General features: G+C 35.3%; 1 protein-coding gene across 2 annotated transcripts in view; it reads right to left on the minus strand.

Annotated features, from left to right (window-relative positions):
• ARHGAP10 (Rho GTPase activating protein 10) overlaps positions 1-12,599 on the minus strand; it is a 242,147-nt gene that overhangs the window by 76,972 nt on the left and 152,576 nt on the right. For both annotated transcript variants that reach the window (XM_025042863.1, XM_006906273.3), the window contains 2 exons: positions 9,126-9,213; positions 1,185-1,243 (listed from right to left, as the gene is read on the minus strand). In XM_025042863.1, coding sequence (XP_024898631.1) covers positions 1,185-1,243; positions 9,126-9,213 — 147 coding nt within the window. The remainder of the gene's footprint in view (positions 1-1,184; positions 1,244-9,125; positions 9,214-12,599) is intronic.

Raw genomic sequence — 12,599 nt, forward strand, 5'->3', positions numbered from 1 at the left:
TGCCAAAAATCACAGGGAAAAAATCAAAACAACTAAGCATTTGCTTGAGTTTCTGCCAAGAAAACTTTCCCCTACTTCCTTGATCACACAAATTCTCTTCAAAAAAAAAAAAAAATCCTTTTCCATGTGAAAACAAAAGTGAATAGAACCATATTTTTTCTCTTTCCCAAAAGCCTATTTTATGTGTATAGTCTTTTTTCCGCAGCATACGAGGAAGCTTTACACTGGCCTCAGCAAAGACCTCACAAGAAGGTAGCATTTAAAGCAACATCGGACCCAAAGGGATTGTTCTAAGTTTTCTGACAGATTGAACTATGGAATACATCCAAGAGAAAAAATAAAATAAAAGGAAATGAAAATACAATTACAGCTACTGTTGGTGCACCTGTGAAAACCAAACTGCGGGTTTTAACCAGTGGAACCGGGGTTTTGAGTTTTAAATAAAGATCCCTCTAATCTGGCAAGTTACTTAACATCTCTCAACCTTCATTTCCTTAACTATTAAATACCTAACAACGGTGTATTTCAGAAGACTCTGGTGATTAAATACCATAGGCTGAATATAAAATACTGAGATGTATGATAATGGAGAGAAAATAAGAAAGCTTCAAATGGGTATGACTCAACAAAAATTTAATTAGGGCCAACTATGGGCCTTTTTCATTTAAGATTTTATCACATATAAATCATTCCCTATCAAATACTGTGTGAGCTTCTGGCATTATCTCAAAATATTTCTTTTGCCTATAATTTCCATCTAAATATCTTTCTATGTGAAGCCATTTCTAACCTGCTAATTTCTCCAAATCTGCGAATCTTCCCAACCTTCTCCAAGGTAAATACTTCTGTGTTCCCATAGCATTTTGCTCATGATATTATCATATATGTTATGATATAGCAAGAGGTGTGTACACCCCAATAATTGCTAGAAAGCTGACTCCTGGGAACAGAAATCCTTTCATGGCTCTACATATCCAGTATCTAATAAATGTTTGTGAATGAATGAAAATATGTATTAATTTTTTCACCTTCTAAAAGGGAAAAGAAACCCAAGATCTTCTAAAGTGGTTTATCTTCCTAGCACAACTTACAATAACATGAAGTTAAATTTTCATGTGGAAATTGTAGTTTAAACACACTGTTAAAAACGAAACTGTGTTCATTCACCTCTACATAATACTTACTGGCCGGAATAATGAAATCTCCATGTAACTCATAGGTCATAAGGGGCTCCGGAAGACTCCTGCATGAAAAAACAGCTGAGAATTACCAAACATATCCAAACAAGTCACCACTCTTTGTGTTCATTTTTTAATAAAAAGATATTAAATATGTTGTGCATTTCTTAGTTAATGTGTAAAACTTCCCTAGGGAATACTTTTACATATCAAAAAAAAATACATAAATCAAATGGATCATGTCATTCACTGCTACCTGCAACAGGCACTCTCTAAGCTTAAGAAGACACAAATCTCTATTGGATCTAAGCATGGAGTATTTCATATTTAATTTTGGAAAGTACATTTACAAACATGTTATTATATATAAAACTTCCTTCCACACATTAACTTATTTAAAACCAAACATTCTATCCAACCAAATGTAAGCATATAATTTTGCAAATTATTGCTAAAATATTGACGATGCCACAAAAAATATGTAGAGAAGATTAAATAAACTTAAAGAAATCAAATCCTCTCCTCTTACATATCTCTATTATATAAATATGATATCCATTTTGGTTTATGCATATAAAACAATCAAAGATAGATATAAAATGAAACTGATGACACCTTGAAAACTACATATCGATATTACTTAATAAACCAAGATAAACCGTGTTTGGGCCCATGACAGAATTCTCAATAAATTTAAAAGAGTTCAATTTATCATTTTAATTTTCTACCAAGCACATTATATAAATAGTAGTATTATTTATCCTGTAATCAACAGAATGCTACAGTTCAGTCAACCTCTAGACACTTCTTAAATTTTAAAAGACCATATCTCTGAACTCTATAAAAACTTAACACTCAGACAAGTATCAATCTGCATGATCTTTCTGGAGGGCAATCTGGCAAGGGATTAAGAACCTTTAAATGGTTTAAATAGTGTAACCCAGAAGTTCCTTTTCAAATGGTTAAAAAGAACTTCGAAGATACACACGAAAATTTAAAACATATTCGAAAGCCAAGAAAAATGCCAAGGATTAAGGAGGTCATTTCATATTGATAAAGAGGTCAATTCATCAACAAGACATGACAATTCTAAATGTTAACGGATCTAATAAAGAGAGCTTCAAAATACATGAAGCAAAAATTGAAGATGGTTACAAGGAGAAATAGATAAGTCCACAACTACAGCTGGAAATTTAAATACCTCTGTCTGAATAAATGATAGAACAAGCAGATAGAATACAATCAGTTAGAATATAGAAGATTTGAACAAAGCTATCAACTAACTTCACCTAGTTGTTACGTCCTTTCCCTAAATGACAACCCAATGCATTGTTTTTCACTGCACATGGAACATTAACCAAGATAAATCATGTTTGGGGTCATGAAATAATTCTCAATAAATTTAAAAGAGTTCAATTTATACATGGTATTTCTGATTATAATAAAAATTGGATTAGAAATCAATAACAGAAATGTATCTGGGAAACCGCAAAGAAAAAAATTAGGAAGTATTCTGAAGTAAACGCAGTATATCACATATTGGAATTTGAGGGATGTTAATAAAGCAGTATTTGGGGATAAATTTATACTGCTAAACACTTATATTAGAAAAGAAGAAAGGTCTTTAATCAATGACTTCACTTTCCATCTTAAGGAGCCAGAAAAAAAAAAAAAAGAGTAAATTAAACCCAAAATAAGCAGAATAGAAAAAAAAAAAAAAATCGCAGCACAAATCAGTGAAATAGAAAACAGAAAAAGAGAAAATAATAAACCCAAAAGCAATTAACAAATAAAATTGATAAATCTAGCCAGAATGATTAGGAAATAAAAGAGAAAAACACAAATTATCAATGTCAGGAATGGTAAAGGTGACCGCGGACTCACTGTAGCATCTAACGGTATTAAAGAGAAAATAAGGAACTATTATGAACAATTTTATGTCCACAAATTCAACAATTTAGATGAAATGGGAAAGTGTCTTGAAAGACAAACTACCGAACGGTCTCTTCAGAAGAATGAGGTAACCTGGGTAAGACCCCCGTCGTTTACAGAAATTGAATTTGTAGCTAACGATCTTGCCCGTAAGAAAACTGTAGGCCCAGATGACTTCACTGGTGAATTCTAACAAAAAAGAAAGAATACAATTCCCCACAAATTCTTTTAGGATGTATAACAGGGAATGCTTTCTAACTCATTCTTTGATATCAGCATTACCCTAGTTCCAAAATTAAAGACATAAGAAAACTACATACCGATATTACTCATAAATATAGATGCAACAATTCTAAATAAAATGATAGCAACTGAAATTTACAAAGATAAAGGATAATACATCATGAACAACTTGGGTTTATCAGAAATGCAACACTACCTTAATACTAACACAAAACCAATGCAATTAACCATACCAGCAAACAAAAGAAAAACTATGATCATCTCAATAAGTAATTTAGGGGAGAAAGAACAGCTTTTCCCACAAATAACACTGGAACAAACCAGACATCCCTATTCAAAAGTAACCAGGGATCCAGACCCTACATCTTATGCAAAACTCAAAATAGATCATAGAGCTAAGGATAAAACCTAAAAACTATAAAACTTCTAGAAAAGAATATAAAAGAAAACATTTGTGACTTTAAATTAGGCAAAGATTTATTGATACATCACTAAAAGTACAGTCCATAAAAAAGAACAACTCATAAAATTGGACTTTATCAAAATTAAAAGCTACTACTTGACACTATTAAGAGATGAAAAGACAAGCCACAGACTGAAGAAAACATTTGCAAAAAGCACATATTTGAGAAAGGACTTGTATCTAAAATAGATAATTAACCCAATACAAAAAGAGGACAAATAGCCCAGTTTTTTTAATTGTGTGAAAGACATGGACAGACACTTCACCTAAGAAAATAAACAGCACGAGAGCACATAAAAAATGTCTAACATTATTAATCATTACGGAAGTGCAAATTAAAAGCACAATGAGATGCCAGCACACACCTGTTAGAACTGCTGACATTAAGAAGATTGACCATATCAAGGACGGGCAAGGATGCAGAGGAAATGAAACTCTTGTACACTCGTGGTGGGAATGTAAATGAATACAACTACTTTTGTAAAAAGTTTCAGTTTATCAAAAAGTTAAATATACACCTACAGTACAACCCAGGCATTACACTCCTAGGATTTACTCAAGAGAAATAAAAGACCGTGCTCAAAGATTTGTACAGAGAGGTTTTTGGTAGCTTCATTTTTAATAGCCAAAAGCTACAAACAACCCAAATATCCATCAACAGGTGAATGGAGTAAAAGAGCTGTGGTTTATCCATACGATGGAACAATAATAGTTAACAACAAGAAGGACTGAACTATGCAGCAATATACCACGACACAGGTGAATCTCTAAGTTGAGTAAAAGAAGCCAGATTTAAAGGAAAACAAACACATACTGTATTATTCCATTTCTATGAAATGATAGTAAATTCAAATCAACGTATAATGACAGAAAGCAGACCAGCAGCTGCCTAGGGATGAGGGATTGAGGGAAGGGAGAGAAACGGATTTCAAAGGGACATGAGGCAACTTGCAGGATGATGAGAGGGTCACTATCTTAATCATGGTGGTGGCTTCGCAGATACCTATGTCAAACTTATCGGATGGACACTATAAATGTGTGGTTTATTATATGGCAATTACATTTCGATAAAATTGTTTAAAAACAAAATAGATGCAAAAATATATATTCTCAGATTATGTTCCCTACATAAAATTTATGATGGTGCAGTGCAGACACACACACGCACTGACACCTGTAGACAGTGAAGCCAAAACTGAAGGCACCGGCGAAGAACACCGTTCTCTTATTTCCTCTCTTTCTCCCCTTTATTCCCAATACTCTCATTTAAAGAAGAAAAGCAAAATCAATTACACCGCAGCCTAAATTAAGAGAAAGAGGCAAACCTTAGGGTATTTTTGTTCCAAAATATGGACAAGCAAGACATAGCAAAGAAGGAAAATGATTCGGGCAGAGAATGAAAGTTAAAGGGTACAGAAAAGTGAAAAATGAGGACGCTTTAAAAAAAAAAAATAGAGGGCATTTTTTTCCAATAAAAATGAATTTGTATCGAAATACTTCTACGAGCTTCTTATATCATTGCCATATGTCTGCTAAGCAATGCAGCATAAAAAGTATTAAATATTGTTAATGTTAGGGGAACAGTCATAAAAATGACAAGTTCCCCACACCAAATTTATTATACTGAGTCACTGTACCTCTCAATTTCCCACCAATACGTTCTTGAGCTCTCTCTCTTTTCCACCCATTGGGATCTGTTTGGGAATACCTATGCTGACATTTTCTTCCCTAAAAGGCCCATTCCAATTTCCATGTTTTAGAAGTTTCCTCCAGTAAGATCACTTTACTAAAAAGTCACAACAGAGCTCATTTGTCCCCTCACATGGGAAACTGTTGTAATGAATACACTGCTGGGAATCAAAATTATGGTGTGAATAATAGGAAATCAATCAAAGGACTGATATTCAGAACTCTACAGCAGCGGTCCCCGACCTTTTTGGCACCAGGGACCAGGGCTCTTATGAGACTCTAATGCCTGATGGTCTGAGGTGGAGCTGAAGCGGTGATGCTAGCACTGGGGAGCAGAAGCAAATACAGATAAAGCTTCTCTTGCTTGCCCGCTGCTCATCTCCTGTTGTGCAGCCTGGCTCCTAACAGGCCACAGACTGGTACCAGTCCAAGGGCAGGGGGGTTGGAGACCCCTGCTATAAAAATTAAAGTAAAAAAAAAAGGAAAATTTTGCCTCAGCTCAGTAGAATACAGAGATGCCATATAGATGTCTGTTGTACATCTTTTCCTTTTTCCCAGACCCTGGAGGGTTTGCTCTTGTTTTAAGTTTGGTGTTTCGGGGTTTGGCTATCTCCCTTGTACCACCTCCCAACCTATTAGGTGGCTCATTCACAGTGAAAACTCAAGGGCAACGGTTTTTTTGGTAAGAAAAGTTATATTCAGGTTTGTGCCATGGTGCCATTAAGGGACAGTATGGGGATTCCAACCCAGGCAGGCTGGCTCCAGAGGCTATGGGTTTGCCCAGCACACCATCACCTCTTGTGCTGAAAGAAACGCACTCACTCAGGCCATAACCAGGTAGCCAAACAGAGGTATGTGAAAACTCAGTTTTCTCCTCCTTGGTGCATCACCGGAGTGTCAATTAAATCCTAATTATTGCATTTTAAGTTACTAAAAATAACAGGCAAAAAGAACAGCGACTGTTCAAACCTCCCAAGGTATGTCATTTTATGACAATCACTTTATCCCATTTAGGCAGAATGTGTACATTGTTAGGAGTGACGTGAGATGATAACAGCATCTCCTATTGTTGTTCTTTAAGCAATATTTGCTTAAAAGAAGAATTTGACAGGATAAAGAAACTCGAGGAGAGGAAAAAGGTAGAAAAAGCAACAGAAGATCAGGGGCAATAAGGAACCAGCTTCAGAAAGTATCAAAAACTCCTAAGAAATTATATGTACTGAATAAAAAGATTCTCTAGTTTATTAAAACTAGTCCCTTTCCCCTATTGGGGGCGGGGCGGGGGTGTGTGTGTGGGAAGAACCATGTGGACCAGGGAGAAAAAACCTGCAATTTATTACAGAAGAATTGGATTTTTGTCCTAAGTCTCCCACCGATAACTGAATCACTTTGGTCAATCCCCTTACCCGTTCCAGGCATGAGTTTACCAAATAGTAGTATGAGTTTAATGCCTCCTCCTAGAGTGGCGACATCCATTCTTGATCAAGTTAACATATGAAATTCCTTCTATTTTTATAGTCCTCACTCCTTTCCATCTAATGCAGGCTTTCTCAACTCGACTTTAGCACTACTGATATTTTGTACATTTGGGAGGAAGAATGGGCTGTCTCGTTCATTGCAGGAGTTTTAGCAGCCCATTCCTGGCCTCCACCCATTGAATGCAGTAGCACCCCCTCTTCTGCAATCATGAAAACCAAGAATGTCTCCAGATATTGCCAAAAATTTCCGGGGGGGGGGGGCAAAAATCAGCTCCAGTTAAGAACCACTGCTCTCATATATGAATGATGGGTATAGCTCTAAATGCCGAGGATTCTGCTATAAACATGTCACACTAAATATCTATCTTCAGGAAGCTGACATTCAAGCCCAGGATGTAAACTAACAAGATTCGTTTTGACCACAATCCTCTTCTAAACCAGTTAGTCACTATCAATGGCAAAGAAGACATAAACAAGTCAATTTAGACTTAATTTTGCCCACTTATAAATTAGAGATAATAATAATGTATTTCCTAGTTTAAGAAAAAAAGTTAAAACGGTGGCTAAAAATATCTTGTGTAAATACTCGAAATACATATGTGAACTCACTGAAGAATTTTAATTTCTTTAAAAGTAGGACAACCAGACAACTCAGGCCTCCTGATGTAAAACAACACAAGAATGTAGCCCTACTAGGATACGTTCTTGTGATAACCTGAACTTGAATCTAATGAATCCTAAAGATTTAACTAATAGTTTACAGAAAATATGTTAGCTAGAGAAACACATTGAATGATACCATAAGGACACAAAATATAGCCATAAGCAAAAAGTAGAAAATTCTATTTTAAAAAATGACCCAAATTCATCAACGAAAACATTCTGGGTGGCGGGGGTACAGAGGGAGGAGACCGTGCAGATTAAAAATGACTTAAAATATACCAACCAAATGAAAAGTGTTGACATTGTATAAATCCTGTATGAATTACAACAAATATAAAAAGACCTTTTCTGGAAAAAAAAAAAAAAAAGTAAAAATGGAACATGAACTGAGCACTGGATGATATTAATTTTGTTGGGTATAATATTATCTTTTCTATATTGCTTTTTTAAAAAGTCCTTATCTTCTATGATATATATATTCAAGTAGTTATGTTTTAGAAAATCTTCAAAGTATTATCCAAAACAGTGGCAGGCAGGGAGGCTGATGAAACAAGGACAGATGTGTGTAACTGAAGCAGCAGGATCATGGGGCCCTGAGGATCCATTACACTAACTAATCTCTCTAGTTTGATATATTTGAAATTTTTTAAATATGTAAATTTTAAAAAATATATAAAAAAACCTAATAAGTTGATTCCGATGTGCTCATTGGAACCCAAACAATATTTACCTGAGAAACAATCCTATGCGTTGGCTAAAAACTGATGCGAAGGGGGAGCGCGGCCGTGTTGGCCACACGGAAGTCAGAGCCCGCGGCCGCACACGGCAGGAGGACTGCGCCTCCCCCCGCCCCCCCCACCGGGCCTCCACTCACTTCATTTTTCACTCCCCAGGTAACTGTTCTTCATCGAGCCTCAAGTGTTTTAATCATTAAGTTCCTTTCTTTTGTTAAAGAAAGGTTAAAATCTCACAGAAATCCTGAATCATTTTCTAATTCTAGTCTTAAAAATTTTCTTTGATAAATGCAAACTTTGAGTTTATCTTAAAACCTCATCAAGTAAACTTCTTTTAAAATAGCTTCATTTTTACGTGTTATCATTATAAGCCTGTAAATTCAAATGGTTTAAATTTAAGCTTTAAAAATATTCATTTCAGCCAAAACCATAAATAGAAGATTCAGTGAATACAATAAATAACCTTCTTTCTCATTGTTTCATAGCATTTACTTCCTAAAATTCACAGCTGCAACAGACATTTATTTCAAAACCTAAGTCTACTCTATCCAATTCTATTCAGTTGCAATATACCTAACTGATGTTCACCTACTACTTACCTCACTTTCTGGGCCATTATTAGATACCTCGTAAATGTTTTCCTTTTTTAATAAGGCTTACCTATTAAGATTTATGTGCATAGTCAGCATGTGTGTTAGATGTCCAAATCGTCCACTCTTCCCTTCTGTTACTGAGGGGAGCTTACCTCAAATACTGTTTTAGGGCACTTGTTATTGTCTTCACTTCCCACTCTACGGAATTCTCCAGGTCTAACTCATTGCATGTTTTTACATCTAGTGAGCAAACAAGAAAGAAAAAAATAATTAACACTTTGAACATCCAAAGGTCCTCCTGACTGGCTCAGAAAGCTTCCATTTATGTGGCTAAACCACACATAATTCTGTGGTTTCCTATAAAAACATTATGTACAATTTTTTATATTCTGTAAGACATGATCCATTATTACACATTTTTACCACTTCAGAAAATCTGTGGTGGAGATGAAAATAAAAGGATAAGTAGGGAAGGACTGGACATACCTTAGCATTTAAATCAGTTATGCTAGATGGGATAAAAGGGGTCAAATGTGTGGTGACAGAAAAAAAATCTAACTATGGGCGGTGAACACACAATACAATATATACATATGCCTCACTGTTAAATTGTACACCTGAAACTCACTGGATTTTCTTAACCAATGTCACCATAATTTAAAAAATCATATGATCATAAATAAATGAATGAATACATAAATAAATAAATGTTCACCACCACAAAGCACCAAAGCACAGAAAGCTATCATTATTATTATTAATATTATTATTAAAGGCGTTACTCAGAAACCATGGCTTAGAGCACATGTGGCATTTGCGCTGTCTTTATATTTTCACTTGTTCAGGTGGCATTATTGCTGTCACGCTGTGTTATGACAGGGGAAATAGCATTGTTAATGGAAAAATTAGAACAGCAAAAAGTCAGTGGGAGGAAAGGATAAATTTTGTCCCACACTTCTAAAATCTGTACTCATTATCATCATCTTTCTGAAGACTACTACTTGGTCAACCAAAACAGAAATACGATGACACATAAACTTAAAAAGTCATTTTTTGGGTCATCTTTCATAGCAACATTGGAATTAACATACACTCATCCAGGAAATGCTTATTGGAAGCCTCTGTACAACACTTCTGATGTTCATTCTAAATTAAACTAGTTAATTAGTTTTCTTTGTCCTGAAAGTGTGTTAATGATGGGTTTCTTCCAAATGGACTTTCAAGTAGCTAGTAAGCTCTAAAGAGGACACGTGGCCTAAAAAAAAAAAAAAAAAGAGGAGGAGTTGGAGGGCATGGCGGGGAGGGGAAGAGGGAAGAGGGAGGGGTCAGTTTTTGAAAAGGAAACGGTTAGTCCCGGCTGAAACGAAAGGAAAGGATGGTGGGAAAGGCGAGCCCTCTGAGTACGATGGCATCTTTGACCCAGTAAGGCTGCACTGGGCTGTGGCAGGGCAGCAGGCAGGGCAGAGTGCAGCACTGGACCACAAACTCGGGCTGAAATGCTGGCTGAAACTCCGACCACCATGCCACCCCAAGCGAGTCAGTTCCAAACTGATCTGAACTTCAGGCCTTCGTCCGCACAACGGAGATAATGTAAACGCTCTCAGGGAACTACTGAGGGCATAAAAGCAAATCGGGAACATATACAGATTTCTACAACTTATTAAATGAGTAGGTAATTACCTAGCTGAGTCACTAAAAGTATCAGCATTCAGTGATGGTTAAATGCTTCAAAGGGAGGGAGTAGAGAATGGGTTATAATGAATGATATCAAACGACCAATATAAATTTGCCTGGTTTTCTGCATTCCCATCATGCAAAGGAGAAAATAAGAGATTCATAGGGAGACCTGACTTCTCCCTCACTCCGGAATGATGTTTCAACTAAGACCCAAAAAATTACTTGTCTTTTTACCCTCCTTTCACTGCATTTGTCTATAATATAGGGAAGGAAACATCTTGTTAGTATTTCCTTTATAAAAGCACTAAAAAGAAAAACTTGTCAAAATAGGACCACCACGTTACGTCATGCAAGATACTTAAAAGTTTTAGGCTTGGGCATAAGGAAGGACGGATGACAAGTCAATGTTATTCTCAAACTTTTTGAAAATAAAGTAAAACAAGAAGTGATGGTTATTTTGCAGCCATAACATCATACATATGAGGTCAATTACTCAAAAGTCTGGAGAACTTTTAAAGCACTTCAACAGTTCTTGATTACAGCAACTGACAGCAATATGCAATAAACTACAACAATGGCAATTGACACTGATTACATTTTGATCAGTTCCTACAATTCAGAACTCATTTTTTACTAAGCTTGTCAGACAAGCTACAAGTACATTCAAGAAATCAAATTAAGCACCCTGATTAAAGGTGCAATCCTTTATAACTGGGACTAAATAATTCTGTTCTAAAGGCTTTGCCAACCAATTACTTCAGTAACTGAATATTCTCTCTCTCATTAAATCAATTATTTAAATCTCATTTTAACATACAAGTCAGATAACATTTTCAATCAACTTGCTCCCAGCAAATCGCCATTTTTAAATCCTTCTGAAAGAAAGACTTCTAAAGGAAATCTTTTATTTTCAGCTTTCTACCAAATTATCATTCTATATTTTGAGAATCATATTCTTTCTAAGAAAAACAAGCCATCTTTTGAATTAATGGAATAAAAAGTAGGTGTTACATCAGAAGTTAATGACTACATTGTGTCTGTGGTACTAACCCTCCATTAAAATTTCACTGTTCTCAACTAAATCATCTCCAGCAGTTCTTTACTATCTGCGGATGCACTGAAACTAGATAAATTTGTTAATAAGTTATTTGGGATTCTAACTTAAAATGCATTTGAGTGTTTAATCAGAATATATGGTCTATTGTCAATAAGGTAGAAATTTGGCCTCCTTTCTAACCAAGGGAAAACATCTCGTGGATTACTTAAAAATCAAAATTAACAACCACAGATAAAAACAGGTGGCTTTTTTGGGCATTAATGTGGTCATAATTTTATAACTGGTGGTCATTTTTTGAAACTACAAATTTTCAGCCCAATCTAAATGCAAGTGTTGGCACCCTACTGATCTAACATCGACTTGGGTCTCATTTTAAAGTACTTAAGAAGCACAGTGATTGAATTAATTTTTAAAATATACTTTATAATTTAAAATCTGAATTTTTTCAGCTATGTTAGTTTACTTTTTTCACCGATCTATGTGAAAAATCTGTCCTACACAGTAAGCAAGGTGATATTTTAAAAGTAAAACACTTCTAAATTCGTTTTGTTTTCCATGGTTCTATGTCTAAATTTAAAATCATCTACCTTTTTTTGCAAATAAAATTTATTTAGAAATAACCACCAAATTCACCAGCACACAGAAGCTACTATCACATTTTCTCACAATTTCCCCTCCCCTGCTCTGATGTTTTCATTCTAAAGTGGGAAAAAAAGGCAGAATGCATGACAATTCTAACTCATCTCAGTTCCAAACTACCAATAACTACTGTAATTAGTCTGTTACATTCTCACCCCATTTACTAAAAGACCGTGACTCATCCAAAGACACCTCATCTGACATTTCTCCCTGCCTTCCCCAACTGCTCCAAGTCTCTATTAAAAAAAAAAAA

This window comes from Pteropus alecto, unplaced genomic scaffold (genome assembly GCF_000325575.1).
Source record: "Pteropus alecto unplaced genomic scaffold, ASM32557v1 scaffold50, whole genome shotgun sequence".
In the NCBI taxonomy this organism is placed as follows: domain Eukaryota; kingdom Metazoa; phylum Chordata; class Mammalia; order Chiroptera; family Pteropodidae; genus Pteropus; species Pteropus alecto.